Consider the following 22,312-nt stretch of genomic DNA (forward strand, 5'->3'; position numbering starts at 1 on the left):
GCAGTGCAGGGGCTGGTGCCAAACACCCTCTGTGCGGGGCTGAGGGCAGGAAAATGCAGGTGGTCGCTGGGGGATGAGAAAAACACTGGCCATGACCATCACTAAGAGTGAGATTCCTTCAGGTGGAGACACTCAAGGGCTGTCATGCCAGGGACATGGACACTGGGGAGTTGGTATGCACAGCCTGGCAGGGTGCTTACTTGGTATCCCCTGGCCATGAGGGATGATATCATGCCCTTTTTGGGACTGAGGGGACAGCAGCACAGAGGGTCAAGTCAATGGTCTGGGGTCACAGCACAGTGTGAGCAGACAGAAGACAGGAGTCCCATCTGTGGATGCTGCCCCTCGGCAGCACCTTTCCCTCTTTCTCCGAAGCCCTAGGGAGGCTGCCCCAGGTCTCCCAGTCTGGCTTCTACACATGCACAGGGAAGACCCCTCCGTCCCGCCCTATGGGCCTGAGGTGTTCAGAGGTAGATAGGGCCTGAGGTGTTCAGAGGTAGATAGGGCCTGAGGTGTTCAGAGGTAGATAGGGCCTGAGGTGTTCAGAGTTCCCCAATCTGTTCTGTCTGAACTCCAGATATCCAGTGTGTGACAAGCTCATAACTCCTGACCCAGTTATCAGGAAGACTGGCCCAGTCTCCCAGTCTAGGATGACCTCAGCCACAGGCAGTAACCAGCAGAGAACCCGTGCCCTGGCTGCCTGCTTTCTGTAGGATGTGACTGTGTCACCCGGAGTTCACTTCCAGACAAGGAAACTGAGGGGGGTGTGCAAGCACCTGGCTCACGGTCATCTGACACGCTGTTCTGAGGAAGGGGCACAGGAGAGGCTCACTGCCTGTTTAGGGACACGAAGGTGGAGAGGAATGGTAGGGAGAGCCTTGAAAGATACAGGACGGAATCTTGGGATGCAGGGCACCTGTGCTATGTGACTGCCCCTTGGAACAGGAGGCCTCTGCATCTGTTCATTTCTTGCCTACGGAGCAGCCACCATGCCTGGCACAAGAGCATGCCCAGAAACAGCTTCCTGAAACAGCAAACCTGGAGCCAGACTTCTGATACAGTTTATCCTGTTTCTGTTGCTCAAGAGCCAACTTCTCCAATTACCTGGCTTCTTTAGGGTTTTGCTCATTGCCAAGCTCCCACCCAAAGCATGGGATGAGGCCCGCATTTTTACAGCGCTATGACCCCAACTCTGCAGCTCTCAGGCCTCTCCAACAGACCCCCTTCACTATGGCCAGCACAGGGATTCAAGTCCAGGGAAACACGCCACTGTCCCTGGCATGTCCAGCCTGGGCAGAGAAACCCCACTTGGGCAGAAGAGCGGCTCCCATCTTCCCAGCAACCCCTCTCACCTGCAATCACCCAATTCCAACTCCATCCCCCCTTTTCCCTCCAGCTCAGCCAAAACAGACTGCTTTCTTCAAAAGGAAACTTCGAAGAATGAGAGGAAAGCTGAGAAAACAGAAGCAAATACAAGAATGTAAGAACCATGAATGTAGGAAAAGCAGATTCCTAACTCAGGACAGTAAGAGACAGAGTAGTCTTCTTGAACTCCACACAGAAAAGCTCTTTTGGGCACTAAGATTCCTAGTGTCACCACTTCCTCTATGAACAGTGATCAAGGCCAAAGCGTTAAAAGATGAGGTCAGCTCCAAGGACAAAAGAAAACTCAATCCTTGAGTTGCTGGGAATAAAAGGTTTCCTAAGCCTGCACAACAACTGCGCTAGCTCCAGGGTTTCTAGAACGTGGCCTCTGCTCCCAGGTTTCTGAAGACCACATGGCCTGGGAACAGGCCCAGGATGCTGAGGACAGAGGCGGCTGCTCTCTGCCAGGCTTTCTGCTCCTGCCTCACGGAAAAGCTTGGGAGCTCAGGGACTCCCGTACTGCCCTCCCGCCAGGACACCAACCCAGCTTGCCTCAGGGGGCTGGGTGTGCCTGGCTGGCACAGCGTCCCAGCTACAGGGCTGGCACTATCATGGGAAAGGCATGCTCGGTATGTGCCTGGATGGGCATTACTCAACAAGGGGGATGAAGCTACCCAACAGCAAGGCCAGGGGTGTGAGCCAGGACAGGAGGCAGAGCCTGCTCATGTACCTTCTCCCCATCCCTGTCCCAAAGCCTGAACCCTGCCTCCCTCCTGGGCTCAAACAGGCTGGAGCGTGGTGGGGACCTGTAGTCCAGCCTATCTCACACATGATGAGACCTTGGGTGACTGGGCCCTGACTCCACACTGGGCTGCTTAGCCCTCACTGGATGCTGTGCCCTGTGGAGCTGAGAGTCACTCACTGGGTGAAGGAGGCGCTTCAAATGGGCTCCTCCTGGCGGGGGAGCAGTGAGGGGTGGGAAGGCAGACACACAGCCCAGCAAGGTGCTGCTCAGGGAGCCCAGGGGCTCATGGTCAGCCATCCTGATGTTCCTTCCGGGTTACTAGGATTTGGCACACGGCTACGTGGAACTGGTCCCAGATGCCGAATGTGTCCTGAGGGTCATTTGCCTCATAGCAGCTGGCACTTGTTTACTCTGAGCCAAGCATGTGGCATGTTAATACTCACAAGAATTTTATGAAATGAGTTTCCCTGCATATCACAGACCAGAAACCGAGACACAGGAGGTTAGGCAATTTGTTCAAGAACAAGAGCCAGGAGTGAAGCACAAGTCATTTACCTGTGAAGCCAAACAGGTGGGTTCCTGAGCTTTTTAAGGCCAGGGAGGATAAATTCCCAAGAAGAGGACACAGCTTGCCATGTACCCAGACACCCTTTCTGCATTGATCTGGTAAGTCCTAGCCATCTAAGGTGAGCCAGGCAGACACTGAGCACACAAAGGTGTTCTCCACAGAGACTGCTTTGATCAGACCTATGCTGAGCTTCAGGGAGAGCTCTCTAAGCATAGAAAATATTATTTAATTTAACTTTTTAGAGTAGAAGTTCTCTAAAATCAGGCACAGGGCTCAACATGTCCTAAGTTTGGCTTAGTCTTCTATTTGCGAGTTAGGTTTCCAGCTCTGCCCATCCTTGGGAGGCCTGAGGTGTACATGACTTCTGGTCCACAGGTGAAACAGAGCCAGATGTTCAAATTGTCCCTTATCAACGTGGACCAACCAGCCACCTATTACAGTCCTGAGTACTTTGGTACCTGGAGGAACTGGTTCCAGGAATCCCCTGCCAACACCAAAATTTGCGGGTGCTAAAGTCCCTAACACAGCCTGGGGTAGTATTGCATATACTGCATTGTTCAGACAATAAAGACAAGGAAAAAGTCTGTACAGGTTCTGTATAGACCCAACTGTCTCTCCAGTATTCCTATCCGTGGTTAGAACTTGCAGATATGGAGGACTGTGACTAACCCTGTGCATGGCTCTGGGTACACTGCAGTGAATCAGACAGAACTGGTTCCTGCCCTTGTGAGACATATGCTATAGAAGGGGAAGGTCATTACTTGTAGAATACAGCATTATAAACTGTGATTAACACTGAGGAGAAAAGAAGAGCCTACCAGAGCTCAGCACAAGGGACCTGACCATAATACCACCTGTGTATAGCGTGAAGCCTGCATGCAATTTGTTTACACCCTGATACCTGGGTCCCATGGAGCATATGGAACACGTTTTGTGATCTGCCTAACTTTACCATGCTGTCTTTCGCTTTAGTGTACTGGAGGGAGGGGGGCATAAGTAACTTCATCCTCAAGGCTGAAGAGATTCTAGAAGAGGCCACTTCTGGCCCTGAAGCCCACTACTGAGACAGAGGGAGACAATCTGTTTCTCTCCAACCCTTTCCTGCCTGTTTCTTGTGCCTCAGGATCAAAACAAGTTTCATACAAGGAGATTCAAGGAGTTTGGAAATTGGAACAAGACCAGGGTTAAGGACTCAGGTCTCTTCCTTGGGACTGGTTCTTTTTTATTGCTTCTTCTCTCCCACTCCCCAGACACAGGATTGAGCCCAGGAGCACTTTTCTCTAAAGTACATCCCCAGCTCTGTTTTTTATTTGACAGGATCTCAGCTGTCCTTGAACTTGCAATGGTACCTCAATCTCCTTAGTCTCTATGATTACAATTGTGTGCCTTGGGTCTTTTCTGAATGTTGAATAGCAGATCTGTTACATGGAATCTTCCGTCTTTTATAAGCAGAGGATCTGAGGGTTTGTGAGCTGCCAAGGAAAGGCCATTGATTTTGGACAGGGGTGCACTTGCTTGCTGTACAAAGGGGTTTTTCTGAGATCCTCCTCCACAAACACATCTGGAGAACTAGCAAACAGCTGAGCTATCTCCCTGGACAAGTCAGGGACCCAGGACATATCTGGGACTTGGTAATGCACCCTACTCCAGCCCAGGTGTGGACCTCCTCCCACAAGGGCTCCTGCTGCACTACCCCCGACTCACTCCATCAGATGTCACTTCAGTCCATGTCGTGTCCTTGCTCAGGTCCCTGTCCTCACCCCAGGGGCATATGGGCCTCTGACTGCCTGGCTTGACACAAGCTCCTTGTGAGCAGAGAGGATGGGGTCTGGAGTCTGACAGTCCCAGGCTCACCACCAGCAGTCTGAGCAAGTCATCCTCCCTCTCAGGGCAATGTCCTCTGCAACACAGGCGTGGGGCCAGCCATGTGTAGCCAGGAATGCAGAGCCCGAGGCATTGAGGGAGCTCAAAGCAGAGGGTCTTCAGGGTGGACTCTTCACTGGACTTGGCCTAACAGAGAGCCAATCAGAGCAGAGAATCCACACTGCTGCCCTCCTCCAACAATCCTTAAACCTCAACCAGACATCCGGTACCTTCACTGACCTTCACAATGAAGGAAAAGCTCATGGCCAAGCTGCTGGGTCACATTTTACACCAAGGTGGGCACCAAGGCCTCCTGGCAACTCTCTAACCCTAGTGCCCTTGTCCTCCCGCTCCATCCAGGTGGCTACTGCATCTTGTCCACTGGCCTCCCCATCTGCAGCCTCCACTGGTGGTCTCGCCTCCATGCACAGCAAGAAGACTGTGGCATTGCTACGACACCTCTTCCCACTCCTTCCTGCCCAGCCAGACCCCACACTCCCTCCTGTACCCTCACTTTCTTGGAGGTGGGGCGCCAGTGGCTTCCCCAAGTTTCCTTTTTGCATTGAATTGCTCCCGTGGGTGCATACACACATTTATAATTTTCTCCACCTTGAAAGAGTGCTGGCTGCTCCCTGCCTAGCCTCTCTGGACCCAATCCAGGGACGCACCTCCTCCACAGGCTGGGAGGCCCCCTGGCCAGTTCTCACTCCTCACTGCGACCACCTGCTCTCACTGCATCTCTGATGGAATTTCCCTCTTGCTTGTCCTGCTCCCGGGTCTCCTTCGGATCAGTCCGAGGGCTCCACACTGGAGCATACCAGACACAGTTCTTGGGAGTCTTCTCTTTCTCTATGTTCACTCTCTAGGGCTCCCAATCCTGTGACTTTAACACCATGAGGAGCCAGATGATTCCTAAATCTCCATTTTCAGCTGGGTCCCTTCTTCTGTCCGCCAAGTCTGTTCACTTTTGCTTCCAGCTCTCCCTTGAATGACTACATGGGATCTGGAATTAACACGCCCATAATCTCACCCCCAGCACACTCAGTCCCTGTACATGGGCACCAATCCTCAACAAATTTTTGCTTCTACCTTTGAAATAAATCCAGAATCCCACAGCTACTCATCGCCCCAAGCTGCATCCCAGTTTAGCTGTGCCTTCTCGCCTGGGCACTGCATTTGCCTTTAACTGCCCTTTGTTGATATTTTTACCCCATCCCACTCTGTTCTTAACAGAGCAGCAGAATGATGTTTTCAAAACGTGCTTCACACTGTATTACTCCTCCCTTGATTCCTCCAATGACTTCCACTCAGAGTAAAAGCCAAATCTTTACAGTGGCTGCCATAGCTCCTAAAAACTGGCTTAGGTTACTCCCTGATGTCACCCCATCCAGCCACAGGGCCTCTTCTCTTCCTTGAGCATGCTAGGGAGGCTCCCACCCCAGGACCTTTGCACTGGTTGTTCTCACCACCAGATGCTTTGCTCCCCTGTGCTCACAGGCTGGTTCCCTTGTCTTCAAATCTTTGCTGATCCTTTTTTGGTCAGGCTTTCTCTGACCCCTATACTTAAGATGGGTGTCTCCTGAGCCCATTTTTACTCCAGAACTCTGTTCCCCCCTCCCTACTTTACCTCTGTCTATAGCATGCATCATCTGATGCTCTGGATAGTCCTTTGTTAATGGTCTCACTAGAGTGTGAGTTCCACAAAAGTGAATTCCCTCAGTTTTGGTCACTCCTATATACTCCACACAGTGTCTGGCACCAACCAGCAGGCCTCAGCCCTCCATGAATGAATGAATGATTGAATGGCCAAGACCTGCACTGCCATTCTTGACTACATCATCTACGATTTCCAGTGTTTAAAGCTGGGTGAGAACTTAAAAAAACAGTACATAATCTTCCTACACCTCATGGTCTCCATCCTACCTCCTACACAGTTTTAATTCCCGTCCTCACCAAACTGTATTGTGATTTTTATGCAAATTACTGTGAGCCTTTCTAAGCATTCAACTGGCTTTCAAAACACAACTCTACGAATATATAAAGAATTGAAAAAAATCAGACCCCCCCAAATTCAAAAACCCAATTCAAAAATGGGCATCTGAAATGAACAGACATTTCTCAGACAAAGAAGTAAAAGCAGCAAATATATGAAAAAATGTTCAACATTACTCGTCATTCGAGAGCTGCAGAGGAAAACAACACTGAGATTCCACCTCACCCCAGAATGAATGGCTGCTATGAAGAAATCAACCAATAACAAATGCTGGTGGGGTTGTGGGGAGAAAGGAACCCTTCTCCATTGTTGGTGGGAGTGCAGATTGGTGCAACCACTGTGGAAGTCAGTATGGAGATACCTCAAAGAACTAAGACTAGAGGTTCCATTTGACCCAGCTATTCCCCTGGTGGGTATCTTCCCAAAAGAATTAAAAGAATCATACCACAGTGATATATGTGCACCCATGTTCATAGTCGCACAGTTTGTAACAGCTAAAGATTGGAAGCAGCCCAAGTGCCCATCAACTGGAAACTGGATAAAGATGTGGGTTTTTTTTTATAAAATGGAGTACTACTCCGCCATAAAGAATGAAAAACTAGAGTCATTTATAGCTAAATGGATGCATACCGAGGCCATCCTCTTCAGTGAAATAAATAGGACACACATGTGTAAATGCCAAATAATTTCTCTAGTGTGAGAAACTGATAGTGTAAACAAGAGTTAAAATGATTAAAATGAATAACTGATAATATGAAATATGGAAAAAGGTCCAAAGACGAAGGAGTGAAGGGAGGGGAAGGGGAAAGGAAAAACTATGAGAAAAGAAAAAAAAATGGAAATGAAATCTATGTAAATAGGGAAGGGCAAAGGGGGTGAAGGGCACACAGGTAATGGGGAAAAAAATAAGAACCAAGATATATCATGTACAGGTACAAACACCCAATGATAAATGTAAATGAATTGTATACCTAAAATGTACCAATAAAATGTACCAATAAAATTTTTTAAAAAACAACTCTACACTCTCATCAGTTTGGATAAGGATAACATCGAATTAAACCATACAAGTACAATACATGAGTGGCCTGAACAGGTCTGGGAACGAATACAGTTGACCTCTGGTGTGCATTTAACTAAACTGCCGGGAATGTAAGTGCCAAGATCTCCCAGGCAGTGGTGGTCAGGACTGCAGAGGCATCCAAGAGCCCCTATTACTATGTGGGCTGGGGTCAAACTCCAGGCAGCTGAGTTCCAACTGTGTCATTTCATCCACACTGGGTGCTGTAACAAAGTCCAGGAGGATTTCTGGTACCACCTCACTCTCCCAGGCCTTGTGCTTTGCAAAATGTTCTGGCAATTCTCCTTCAGATAATGGCACACACCCTGGACCAAATGAGACCAAGACTTCTGTGTTTCCCTCATCAGAGTGCCCATTTCTGTTACCCTCAGTTTTGTTAGCTGGATCACCTTCCTCAACAGCTCTGATTCGTGAGGCTCAGGGGCACAGTGGAGAAATCAAGGTAAGAGACACTGGGCTGCCTGTCCCAATCAAACCACACCACAGAGTCAATCACTGAAGCTCTAGTAAGAAGGGCTTCATTATTTTGAACCTGGAAGAACTATGACAAGAAAATCATCCATCACCATGTGTTCGGCATGGCTCTACTAGCAGGAGCCCTTAGGACATGTTAGGTGTTAGGAGATAAGAATTAAAGCAGAAGCCAGAGGAAGGTAGCCCTGTTTACAGGTCCAAAAATTGGGGAAACAGAACCTAAAAATTAGGGAGTATTTGAGTAGTTCTACTCTGTGAAGTTCAGAATGTTGAGTTATAGTCAAGCCTGGGAGGACTCAGATCTTTGGTATGTGGTCCAGTGTAGACTGGTAGGGGGAGAATATAATTTTACTAATGCCTTTGAATTAACCATAGTGGTCTTTAGAACAGTTTTGTTCTGGTCTCTATGGTTTATTGATCAGTGGTTATCAAGCATTCTTTTTTTTTTTTTTTTTGGTACCGGGGATCAAACTCCGGTCCTTGCGCTTTCGAGGCAGGCATCGGAACCACTGAGCTAAATCCCCAGCCCAAATTTTTTTTGGGGGGTACTAGGGATCGAACTGGGGACCTTGTGTTTGCAAGGCAGGCACCAGAACCACTGAGCTACATCCCCGGCCCTATCACGCATTCTTAATCTGAAGGACTATGACCTAAGACAGTAACTCTTTGATACTGATTATAATTAGCTATCACCAAATAACTGACCCTTTTCTTTCAACTTCACTTTAATTATTGAACCAATGCTCTGTACTCACTGGTCAGCAATTAGCTGCCTCAAGATTCACATTTAACCCAAAAAGTCATCAATTAGGATCACGTAGGTAAGTCTCTGAAGTGGAGTGGTTAATTTTGACTCTACTGTCCCTGGAGATTGCTTGCTTTTTTCTACAAATACCGAGTATGTGCTAAGTGTTTGTGCACCAGCAAGTGCTGGGGGAGTGTGGTGGGCCTCCCAGAAGGCACAGTGTCACACCAGACTCGTCCTAGAAATGGACCAAAGCTCATACTTCCTCCTCAGAAAGATAGAGGAACCATGGACACATTGGTGACTCCGCAATTCCATCTCAGTTCTGACACTTAGGAAGGCCCCAGTTTGTCACTGGATGGTCACAAGGAATAAGGAAAACAAAGGTGAAGGTGCTCTGAGAAGTGAAAGTGTGTAAATATACCAAAGAAATTATAAATGAACAAAGGAAAAGAATTTAAAATTGAAAGCAAAGTGATGAGACAGGTGATCCACATCATTCATTTTTTCTTTCCTCAAAATGGAGAGAACTCTGAAATCTGGCTGACTCATTTGAGAAGCTGACACAATGAAGATTTCCAAGTCTCATCCCAGAGATCATGGTTTAGTAGGTCTGAAATGTTTAATAAACCACCCAGATGATTCTGATGCAGGTGGTTCACTGAGCAAACATGGGAGAGAGAACAGGAACCTGGGCCGCTTCACACACCTGAAGCACAGGTGGCACATGGCACTTTCTCGAGCTGAGATTAACAAGACCATTCCTATGAACAAGCAAAACATTCCCCTCACCTCTTCATGTGCTGACACAGTCCAGAATGTCACCTTAATGAACACTTGCTCTTGGCCAGCACTAATGGGCTCTATCTGTAACTTTTAACAAATTTTTTTTGAAGATATAAACACCACTAATGATAATGATGAATTAATTTAGCATAGCACATATTTCAACTATGATAGTGACACAAGTATACTGAGACAGATCAAAACAGTTGGCTTTTACACCAAGGCAAAATTATCATAGATTTGATTTCACCAAACAATTGCAAAATTCAAAGGAACCTAAAATATGAAGGCAAGAGTATAAAACTCTTATCTGCAAACCTATACAGTGGCTATTACAGAAATTCAAAGACTTCTGGAGCAATATCCCAAACCAGGAGGAGAAACTTAATCACCAAGCAGGTTCACTAGCCTCGGCCTCAGGTAACAGAGGATGAACTGCAGGTACATCTGTAGGGACCACCTGCCTAAAGCTATCAGGATTTGGCCACTTTTAGCACAAGACATCAAGCAGAATACTTATTCTAAACCATCGCCCAGGAAGGGATTAATTGCACTTTCACCAAACTGTCAACAAATCACTTAAGGCATGCATTTTAGGAGCTTACAACAGAAAAAGGAACATGTGTTTATCACACCAAACATTTTCCTGTCCAGAAAGGACTTGTCCAGCAAAGAACCAAGAGCTACAGTGAATTGTGAATTAACTAGGTCTGAATTAATTCTGTTCCTATCTCAAGCTGCTGGATCCTCTGGTTTGGTACAGGATGTCCAGGGTGCCTGATTCATCTCAGAGGGCATAGAAAGAAGTGCTGGGTGATGCCATTAGCCCTTAAGCCAAGGTGAAACAATGCCCAGGGCAATTTTTAAAAGCAGGAAGGGGTAGACACAGTGAGACTACAGCGGCAACACCTGGCATTGCAGAAACATTTTTTGCCTTTCTGCATCCGAAGCTGATGGGAGCCCTTGGGATGACTCCTTTCTCTAGATGTGAATGCAGCCCCAGAAGCCAGCTCTGTGTTATACCCCAGACAGTTGCTCCCCACATAAAAACCTACTCTCTACTTGTGGCTGGACAGACATCTAGAACAGGCTTCTATTCTCAGGTCAAGGTAGTGCCTGGATTCACTCCTCAGGGGATGTACATGCACCGGGCCTGGCTGAGATGCTCACAGCCTGACTTGCCAAGAACAGACAAAATGGGCTACTCCCAAGGACAGCTGATCCCCTCCAACTGTCACTTAGTTCCTTTGAATCTGGCACAAGTCCACATAGGTAGCTTCTTCCTAACAAGTGGGGTTTCTGTGCTTCTTAACCTCAAGGAGATGCCTCCAGGAAGCTGCAGCAGGGGCATAACCCGGGGCTTTTCCTCACTCCCAGACCAGCCAGCCAGATGCAGGGTGCACTCATAATTTGGAGACCAGCCAGACTGCTTAGACTCCTGGGTCCCCTTACCAGGTATGACCTCGTGCCTGTTTCCCAATCTACAGGATGGGAGGGCATGAGTATTTACTTCACAGGGCTGTTAAAAAGACCAGGGTAATACATGAAACCCCTTAAAACAGTGGCTAGTAGGCCCGAGGATTCAGTTCAATGATGCTGCCACCTGCCTCGCAAGCACAAAGTCCCGAGTTCAATCCCTGGTACCAAAAAACAAAAACAAAACAGTGGCTAGTGAGAACTTAGAAGTTCAGCAATCATTCTGATATTTCAGTTGATGGGGTTCTTTGGTTAAATGTTCAGCTTTGCAGAGCCAGTGAAAGTTTCCTTCTGAACCTAGGCCTTTTACATTTTTTGTTTCTAAAGTTCAAAACTGAAGAGAAATAAGAAGGTATGTGGAGAGAATAAAAATGAATCCTTTTTCCCACTTTGACTTGGAAAATGATTTCTTGTCTGTACAGCTGGTTTCTCTTTAGTTCTAATGTGTGGGTGGGGCACCTGGCACAGGGAGAACCTGTCAGCTGTAAATTAACAGCTCTGACCCAGCTGAGACACAGCTGGAGTCCCTGGTGTCACTGGTGGTAGAGCCAGAAGAGTCACAGGCCACCTGTGACCTTTGTCTCTGGGCAGAGGAAAGAGATGATGAGGGAAGTTCCCGCTATGGCAATTAGTGCTGTCAAGAAATGTGACATGGCACATCAATATTTCCGGCAGCAGTCACTGCTTTTCATCAGATTCCAACTGAGATTTAAGAGTACATCTCTCGATACCAATGACAACAGTGGCTGCTGTTTATGGGACTCGCTACAACAGGCAACGTCTGCAGTCCTTCAGACATTATCTGTTGTCTTCACACAATCGATTGTGGGCAGACATCACCCCACTTTACAGGAAAAAGTGCTCAGAGAGATGAGGTAACTCACAGAGCAAGGTCCCAGAATGACCATGGGATAAAGCTAGGATTCAAATATTTTAGTCAACAAATACAGAGCAACTACAACTTGCCCAGGGCATTCTTGATGCCAGAAATACACGTATGAATATGCAAGATCCTATGTGAGTACAATTCTTGCTCAAGGAGGGAAGAGACATACAGTAAGCAACATAGGCTAGGACCAATATGGAAGGCTTAAAGTGCCTCAGAGTGAGGAGAAGGATGAAGGACAAGGTTGTAACTGCCCATTCTGTGAAATGTTTCTCAGTTCCCATGAACCATTTTTTTCAAGATTTCTTTGGTACTGGGGATCAAACTCAGGATCTTTCACTTGCGAGGCAGGCGGCAGAACCACTGAGCTAAATCCCCGGCCTTCTTTCAAGATTTTTATAAGTGTTGTTTCTTCAGCAGTCTCCTCTGAAAGTTCCTTAGTGACCATCAACATTCAAGTTCACCATCTCCCCCTCTCAACTGCAGCAGGTTATTAAGCCCTGGCAGGTAAGCAGTGGCACTTTGAGGTCTGTTATTACAAACGTCACCAGAGTCTTCCCTAGGAACACATGCCACATCGTTCAACACTTGTACAATGGGAAGTGAAGCATAACTCCACTTGGACCAGGAAGCTCAGGTTCAGCCTGTTACAAAGGGAACAAAATCCCAGACCAGGGGGGAGTTCAAAGTCAGTTCTTATTCCCACTACACTGTACAGCCAGCCACTCAGCAACAAAGCCACCCCTTCTAGGTGACAACATCAGCATCAGCCTGGATTGGAGGCACTCTAAAACCCAAATGGATGGTTTCATATCACAATGCAGTAACCCTGCGATCAGCATTTGGTTGTGAGGGTCTCTACTTACATCTGTGGGACATAATTCAAGTGATGTCACCCCTCTCTGACTTAATGGGCTTACCTGTAAATGAGAACAGTAGGTGCCTTAGGTTGGGAAGAGCTCAAAATGAACTAAGTCACATGACGTACTCAGAGCAAAGCCTCATTACGAACCAGACTACAGCCTCAACTCCCTCCACAAGGTCTCCTAAATCCTAAGGGGCCTCTCAAAGTCCCAGTATATAGGGTTGCTCTCTAGCCCCAAGGAACAGGACATGAGACACACACAATGACACTGTGATGATCCAGATTGACCATATGAAGATGTTTTCTTAATTGCTATAGGAGAATGTGCCTGAATTCACAAGTCCAATAATAGCTTGGAAATAGAAGCCATCTGAAAACGTTCCTGCCCTCTAGCTGGGTTGGCAAGGATTGGATGTGATTATAAAAATAAAGTGAGAAGGGAATGTTACTGCAAGGCAAACTGACTCCATATGAGTTTTAAATAACTTCATTCCAATAAAAAATATTAAAATACATTTTGGCAAAATTAAATACTAACAAACCGAACTGCTTTGAGTTGAAATTGTTTTTAGGTTAAAAATTAAAATTGCCAAAACTGTATAACTTACCCGTGCAGTAAATTCCAGGTCTTTTTTAAATGAATCCTGTTTAAAATTTACATTTAGAATTAATGCTAAAATTAAGCAGTTAAGTAGAATTCCAGGTTATACAGTAGGTTCCTGTCTAAAGACTGATATGGAAATGTTCTTAAAGGTGTTCCTGTTGAGAACATAAACCTGTTCCTTCAAAGTCCTGCAGATTTGGTCATTACCAAAGCAACATTCCAGCCCTCGCTCCACTCACTATGAAACTCAGGTAACACCCAAGGGCATTTAGAAATGTGGCTTCCTGCCATGGTGTGTTGACTGGACATGGGAAGGCACATTTAGGCACTAATGTCTTCCATAAAATGTTTATGTTCTCTGCAATATCCGCCTGCATTCTGTATCACTATCAGAAAGAGCTGGAAAGAAATCCAGCTGGCGCAAGTTAGGCAGAAAATGCAAGCATGTGCAAATCCTATTACTGCAACAGATCAACAAATTTACTCTAATAAAAGTATTTCCAAGCCCCATTTAGCGGCTCATGATTGAATGTAATTTCTACAACCACAGCAAGTAATTCAGTGCAAAGTCCTAATAGTTTTTCCAATTCTTATTCTTAATCCAGAAAGTAAATGAAGTCTTACACGAACCCTCCAGGCCCTAATCCTGTACTTGAAAATAATTTACCACCAGCAGATTTTGTTTTGCAAATAACACACTATTTGCTGAGATAGGGAGGTGAGCCGAGATTAACTCTTTTCAGATTAATGCCAGCAGTTCAAGGTTCTGTGGTGGTATCTGAGGAGACTCTGGATGGAGCCTTCTTTAGAATCATTTTCAAGAGCATGACAGGGCCGGGAATTTGGCTCAGTGGCACCCCGCCTGCCTCGAAAGCATAAGGTCCTGAGTTTGATCCTCAGTATCAAAAAAAAAAAAAAAAAAAAAAAGCATGACAGTACTCAGCGTGGTTTCTGTGGAAGAGTGAAGATGTAGTGTATGGCTCTATAAAGCTAGTGAAAAGGACCTGACTGCTTGGTCTGGGCCAGGGGCAGAGGCATATTCCACCATCAGGAGTGAAACTGGATGGGAGTCAGCCTGGCAACAGCTCCTTCTCAAATCCCAATTTCTTTGAGTCTTGTGCCTTCTGGACAAACCACTTCCCTCCAGTCTGGTCCCTGCCTGCAAATGATGCCAGCCTCATGGTGCGATGATCAACAAGACTCAAGTTCTACAATGCTTACTTAGCACAGCGTCCTAGCATATACCAAGCATTCAAAAGCCTCACTGAATTCCCCCTAAAGCTCATCAGATCCTTTCTGATGCCCACGCAAGAGGAAACAGCACAAAGGTGGGCAGTGGACAAGATGTGAACCAGGGCAGGTAGTGGCGAGTACTAAACATGGGGTAGTAGGGCCTGCAGCACCGCCTCAAATCAACCAGGGTGCATTCTGCACTTCCTTCACACTCACAGATACCCAATTTTGTTCTGTTCGAAAACAAATGTTTTTACACTGATCGTTTAAATTTATCTGGGATTTTAATGGTAGCATGGATGTCATCTTCCCCACCAATCTGGATCTCATTTCTATTATTTTTATCCCACAGCACTGTAAACTTATGGTCTTGTTTACAAGGCAAGCTCTGTGGCAGGAAGGTCAAGGCACCAGAAAGGAGCCCAATGGGCCATTTTGGAATGAACACATGACAGAGACTGCACAAGGGGGCGCCACCTGTCTCCACTCAACCTTCCCTCAGCGCATACATTTGAACCCAGGACTCCGGAGTGGCTGCAGAACAGTCCCAGCTCCTCACCCCAACAACCCCACAGCCTCTGGCTAACAGGAATAAAAACGGTGCCTACTTTGCAGGGTGATAATAAGGATTATTATGAGAGGCGCTGTGAGGCTCAGAGGAGAACGCACGTGTGCTACAGAAATTAAGAGCTACAGTTTAATTTTTCAAATATAAATTCAGAAGTTTCTAAGTGTGCACTGAAATTATGCAGAGCCTTTAAAGTCCAGGCTACTCAGCGGTGCTTCTCCCCCTTCTCAACAGTCTACGAACGACTGGCCGCAGGGCCTGCACAGGCACGTAAGTTTTCCAAGTGAATGCAAAAGCACTGGACTGCAAGTCAGGGCTTGCGGCTCCCATTTTCATGTGACTCAAATCCACTCTCAAGAACATTTCAGTAAAACATTCTGAGACATCAGATCCCAAAGCAGCATCCACAAGATCAGCACTACCGGGGAGGAAGGGACACAGGCTGCTGGGCCTGGAAAAATGAACAGAGAGCAAAAGACCATCTCCCTAATAGCCTTGGCCTCACTGCATCTGCAACATGGCCTTCAAGTCCATGTTGCTCTTTACACCTATCTGTGCGCTAACCTATTTTTAATGTAAATTGCTCTCTTATTAATTTTTTTGTGAATATAACTCACTTGATTCAAAGAACACTTCAACACCAAATGTATTAAAGGAACTGTAATTTTACTAGGCACTTAAGTGAAAGTATTGAAGGCCTGCAGCACCTAGATGTCAGCCCTCAAACATGAAGCTAGAAGTATCTGTGCTAGCGTGGAGGAATTGTAACAAAGTCAGGAGGCTTCAATATGATGTAAACGACAGGGGAAAGGGCCACTAGGTAAACAATAAGCTCATAGGCCTCAAGAGTTTTGTCTATGTATCCTAAGGATCCAAGACACAGTCTGGCATATACTAAATTCTCAATAAACTAAGTTGACTACCAATTATCTGCTAGAAAGCAGTTACAGCAACCAAGCTAAAACGGGCAGCCCAGACAGGGATTTATGAGGGGAAACAGTGAGATGAGGGACAGAAGACTTGAGTTAACTTTTTAGTTTTTATTTATTTATTTATTTATTGGCACCGGGGATCGAACTTGGGTCTTGGTGCTTGCATAGCAGGCGGTGAAACCACTAAGCTAAATCCTGGGCCCGACTTTTATTTTTAAAAAGTATAACCCTACAAAAAGCCAAAGCAGCCAAAATGGAGCCACTCCTTCCTGATAAGGCAGATACTGAACAACTTCTTGAAGACTCTTCCATTCAGTAAAAGCTGTGTTCCAGGGCTCTGAGTGAAGAGCAAGAGACTCAGCCCACATTTGGTCTAGAGTGGGTATCTCACAGCACCCATATCCCCTAAAACAGAATGTCTACCTCACACTTATGTGGACTTTCCTTTGCAGTAGATCCAGAATGCAGAAGCACTTGCCCAAGGCTAACTCAACAGAGCAGAGGACTTAGAGGGCACTTGTGATATGCCTGTTTACTCTGAAGGCATGGGGAGCAGATGAATGGCAAGCATAGGGCCAAGGAAGAAACACAGGTCTGCCTCCAAGCAAGTGCTTTCTATCTCACAACATCCACCTCGGCCACAGACACTGCTGCCTGTTCGGCACTCATTTTAGTACAGCGTGTTTAACATTAACACTGAAGCCATTTCCAAACTCCCATCAGCCTTTCTCAAGTTTCTCTAACACATGATCACGGTAGACCAGAAATGTGAACGCAGCACGTGGGCAAGTCAGTCAGCCTGCCCCACCCTAACCAGAGGAAGAAGGACAGTGAGTGCTGGACTACCGGAAACTGCTTACACTCAACCACTTTTAATCTTAAAAAAAAAGCACTGCAAGTGCAAGGACCCCAGTTCGATCCCCAGTACCAAAACAAACAAAAAAAACCCCAGCACTCTGAAGAATCTTTAACACAAATGTTACAACTTGTTTCGTGCTTAGATCCCAGTTATGAAATCCTTTATTTCAGTCTTAGCAAAGTAAGTTCACAAGGTTTTGGCACCACTGTCCAACTACGTGCCACCCTAGACAGGGTATAACGGCTGCCATGAGCAGATGTCCTGGCAATGCCAAGCAGAGGAAGGTGAGAAGAGGCCCACGGGCTGACCACACGACACTCTTGTCATCAAACAACTGTCCTCCACCGCTTTCACCTTTCATCTCCCCACTCTGGTTCCCAATTATATACAAAATGCAGTCCTTCCACAAGTGTTCAGAAAGTTTTTATTGGTTACAATTAGGTAAAATGTACCATTCAGATTCTCCCCTAATTATTGTTTGCAGTAACAGCATTAAAAAAAACTTTTATACATCTGACCAGCCAGTGATGTGCTTGATGCTAAAAGGGGAGCAGAAGCAAACACCATCTTGTCTGTCAATAACTCAGTCTCTCTCTCTCCCTTTCAAGGCTATGGTAGTTAAAATTAAGAAACAACCCCTTTTGTATGTCAAATTGTAAATTTTAATGTTTTCATTATAAGTCTTTTATAGTACTCTCCAACAAGAATAAAACTAACAGCAAACTTCAATACAGGAACACGCTCCAGATTAACAATGCAAACAAAAAAGTAAAACGTAGATCACATATAATACAATTGAAGCGTCCAAAACAATTTAAATAATTTTAAATATTTTATTTTTAAACTGCTACAAATGCTTTATACAGTATTTCAACATAAAGTCCCCATAACAGAAATGTAACAAAATGGGAATGATAGTGAAAGGGTTAAAGTGGCACAAATTCACCAAACAAGTATTAAACTACAGATTTTAAGAGGTAGATTACTTTTAAAGTTGAGAACAAAAAACCGTATGAAAAGAACCTAGCCATTTTCCACCAACTCATTAATTTAGAGGGAGGCATAAAATGCATGGAGAAATGATTCTCAGACATAGGAAGAAGCTAATTTGTTTTAATCTCTATCAGAGACTGAAGTGTAAAACTTGGTAAGTAAATTCATTCATACTTACACGGAGACACACACCTACACAGGCCTGGAATCCTGTGCTTTGACATATTGCTACATAGTCTCATAATATAATAGTTACAAATTAGTGCCAGATAATAATCTGAGAGGATAATATCCATTTGGATGTATAAACATGACACTGGAAGAGGCATAAAAAGAGTCCATATCCAATCTGGTTTCCTCTCCATTATGCTGGCAATCTGCTTGTGATTTAAAAAGCGGGGAAGGGGTTAAGAGATCAGCCAAACGCCTCTCTCCGTCTATGGTTCATTTAAAAGAAAAGCATCAAGAGCTGGTGTATGACCAAATGTTTTTAAATGAGTGCATCTGAATCTGTCTCCCTGAAATCTACAATAAACTGATATAACAGAGAACTTGCTTTTGCAAGGTTATGATCAAATCATTCCCTTCTCTGCTATGTGCCAAAGATAAGGGCCACTCAGACCTGAGTTCCCAGTCCCGTGACGAGGAGCCAGTCATCTAGCCGGACTGACAGTGCCCTTTTCTCTGGATGTCAATCACCCAGGAGCCCAGCACGGGTGTGGGCGTCAGCGAAGGAGTGGATGCCTGACTCTAACCAGGGCAACAAGAAGCCTGCAGGCAATCAGCTGTATGTTACAACTTTTGAGTCAGCTTCAACTGGTCTTGCAAGCTTGGTAGATTTCGTATCCTTTGCCGTAGTGCTTATCCTAAGTTGAGCATGCAATATCTTTTAGTCAATTAAGGTCTGTTTTGTTTGGGGGACTTTTCTACAGGAAGTTCCTAGAAAATAAGAAAACTGAAGATAAATGACAACATAACATAACCTTGCATGAACTGACCATGTTAAAGAAAAGAGGTGAGGGACCATAAGACAAATGTTAAAAAGACAGCAACATACAAATGACTCTGAAGCTATTTAGGAACTCGGGCGTCCTATCCCAAAGACAGGCTCTGGGAGAACTGCCAGCAGGGACCTTTCCGAGTGTGCAGCTGACATGGGGTCAGGGAGAGCAATTCTTTCTCAGTTCATGGAAAATGGGACAACCTGGTCTGGCATTTCATTCTGCTTCTCTCTGTTTAAGTTTTCTACAGAGTATTCCTTTTTTTCCCCCGGTACTGGAGATTGAACTCAGGACCTTGTGCTTGCGAGGCAGGTGTGCCACTGAGCTAAATCCTAGGGGGCCCTCTCTGCTTCAGTTTTCTAGACTGGCTGCAATGGGAGCTCAGTATAAAAACAAAAAACTGTGCTCTTCGAAGAGCACTGAGAATGTGAAAATACCTTGGGACTACAAGGGTCTCACTGGAGCTGTGGAAATGAACCTTCATACCAGATTTAAATTCAGCACCAAGAAACCTCAGGAAGGCTATGACTGCTAACTCAGGGAGGATCATGGCAGTAACAGCTGGATGAGAAGCTGAGCATGGTGGCATGCCTGCATTCCCTTGCTGCTTTGTCCTAAGAAAGGGACTCTGTGGGGCACATGGCTTTTTCACACCCTGAATGACACAATGGCTGGTGCTCTAGAAGTGGCCAACTGATAAACTGCTAAGCTCTCAGTGTTAAACAGGAAATTGGTGCTACAGTCTCATGGCAGTACTTCTGAAATCCTAAGCTAGATTTCAAATGTAAAACCCTGAGTGCTGAGGATCAGCTGAAAACACTGTTGTAAAGAAGTGGGAAAAAGACATGCTGTCAGTTCTATGACAAGACCCTCAGTACACAACAGGGAAAGCAGAGGAAAACCACCTGAAACTAGAGTGAAAACAAGTTATTTCTCATAAAATCATCTCTGAACAAATTCCCAAGAAGAAATAAACTGAAATGGGAAGCCAACTGCAAGTAAAGTGACTCCTTATCCACAAAATACTACAAACAACACATGAAGACGAGGCCCCCTCTGGAACAGCCTTGGCAAGATGTTAATGCTGATAGTCTTACACATGCCCTGGGTCTCAGCTTAGGAACCCTGGCTTTGTACTAAGACCAAAACGAACTCTGATGAAATAAACGCCCACTCTTGTGTCCAAAGTCAAAATACGGGGTCCTGTTGGATCTTTTCTTTTTTTTTTTGTACTGGGGATTGAACTCAGAACCTTGTGCTTGTGAGGCAGGCAGCGGAACCACTGAGCTAAATCCCCAGCCTTTCTTTTCTAATTCTCAACGCTTCACGAGGGAATGGGGACCTAACACATTTCCACATCCTGGATAATACCCCTGGCACTACAGATGTGTCCACAGCACATTTCCAGCAGCTCACAAAAGGGAGGCAGAGCCACCAGGGATGCCTGCTGCTACCATCTAACAGTCGGGACCACACCAGTGTTTTCTCATCCGATTCTCCTGTGCTTCCTTTTGGGATAAATTTCATGGCAATAATGTAACCCTCTGTTAACTATCAAACAAAGAAAAATAATTAAAATTAACTGGAGCAAAGAAGAAAGACACTCTTATTTAGGCACTTCAGCACTTGGTAGGTTTAAGGGCTCTTGAAAGTACTGGGTAAGAGGTTAAATGAATGGATTTCTTAAATCCATAGTTTTTCAGCTCTGCTTTACAGTACCTAAAATTTTTTCATATGAATTTTACCCTTAAGTTGTGTAAGTGGGGTCAAGTACAAAACAAGTGATTCTTTTAGATAACATCAGAGGCAAAAAAGGTTAGACAGAGCGTTCTTTCTAAAGTATCAGCCACCAGGAAGGTGATTTTTAGTACAATCTGTGAAAATGGTGGCATATTCTGGTTAAGACATAGCAACTTGAAGACACAGCTCCATGATATCTTGCTGGTGTGGAACCTGCGGATACCAGTTGAGCACATGCAGGTACATAAGTGAGCTGCTAGGTAGGCAGGCTTATTCTCAACAGGTCTAACCCCTAGGAGGTTCTCAAAGCATGTGCCAGGGCCAGAGACTATGCACTGATCAGATCTATAGCAAATGAATTAACATATTTATGAAGTAGCTTTTTAAAAAATATGATCCTGTAATTCTACAGTAAGCCATTCAAATCAGCCCTGGCTAATACTATTCTCTACATCTCTCTCTTTTTCCCCCAGTTTTATGAGACAGGATCTTGCTATGTAGTACAGGCTAACCTTGAGCTCTCAGTGATCCTCCTGCCTCAGCCTCCAAGTGCTGGGATTACATGCATGTGCCACTGTGCCCAGCTCCAAATCTTTCTTCAGCTACAATTTAATCTACCTCATCAATGACAGTGACAGTGGCACGTTTGTGTCCTCATGACCTCTCCAAACAGTAGTTGCTCCATAGTTATCCCTAATTCTTGTTGCTTAAACACCAAAGAAATTCAAGGCACTGAAAACCATACCCATGAAAGCCCAGAGCCAGGTCAGGCTTCATACTCTGATAAAACAAGATTTAAAAGTATTTATAGTCACGAGACTGACCCATAGGCAGTATCAGGAAACAGCAGGAATCCTGAGAATGCACATCAAGTCAGGTAAGTGACTCCGCAAGGTCGCCAAATCTAATGAGTCCTCGTATCACTACTGGGGCAGAGGCACTAACACACGAGGCTGACCTGCCCTGGGTACCACACATGCCTGAGAGAACCTCACAGGAGCCTCCCTGTAGCTCCGCGTACCCTCCCTGATCTTCTTCCCATCTGGAACCTGGTTTGCTGACCTCTCTGGGGCTGGAGGCAGAGGAAGGGAGTAATTAATATATAACACAAGGCATTTCTAAGAAATAAGGTATTCTGTTTTGACCAATGTGGCAGTTTTAAAATTCAAATGCTGGCATGAAAATAAAAGCAGTCCCTGTTACTAATAGCTATGTTTAAGTCACAGAAACACTGAACAAGATTGCAAGGTGGTTTGCTAATGTGTCCATGATCCATCTTAACCTCAGAAGTCATCTACTAAAGACACTGAGATATTGCCCAAGAGATGAGGGAAGTTTGAGAGAACATCATCTTTCCACATGGGGTATTTGTGAGAGTTTTTCCATGGCTTCAAATCTAATTCACACCTGGCCCTATTAAAGAAAATGGTACCAGTTTGAGACCTAAGTCTGGAATAAAAGCTATTTGTTCATTTTCTATGGCTGCCAAACCAGTGACCCCCTTTCATACCTACTATTTACCCAAAAGCTATTAT

The 22,312-nt window shown here is 45.4% G+C and overlaps 1 protein-coding gene across 7 annotated transcripts in view; it reads right to left on the reverse strand.

Annotated features, from left to right (window-relative positions):
• The window catches only part of Prdm2 (PR/SET domain 2), a 122,433-nt gene that overhangs the window by 12,921 nt on the left and 87,200 nt on the right, over window positions 1-22,312 (reverse strand). For 3 of the 7 annotated variants that reach the window (XM_087215753.1, XM_087215752.1, XM_087215754.1), the window contains one exon: window positions 17,451-21,849. The exons of 2 other annotated variants lie outside the window; for them this stretch is intronic. In XM_087215753.1, the coding sequence (XP_087071879.1) occupies window positions 21,651-21,849 (199 nt within the window). In that variant the 3' untranslated portion in view covers window positions 17,451-21,650. Of the gene's footprint in view, window positions 1-17,450; window positions 21,850-22,312 lie in introns of those variants that run through there. 2 more of the 7 variants (XM_004850316.3, XM_087215755.1) reach the window with 1 other exon arrangement.

Source organism: Heterocephalus glaber, unplaced genomic scaffold (assembly GCF_053883595.1).
Source record: "Heterocephalus glaber isolate CG9 unplaced genomic scaffold, H.glaber_assembly_v1.0 deba00001452, whole genome shotgun sequence".
In the NCBI taxonomy this organism is placed as follows: Eukaryota; Metazoa; Chordata; class Mammalia; order Rodentia; family Bathyergidae; genus Heterocephalus; species Heterocephalus glaber.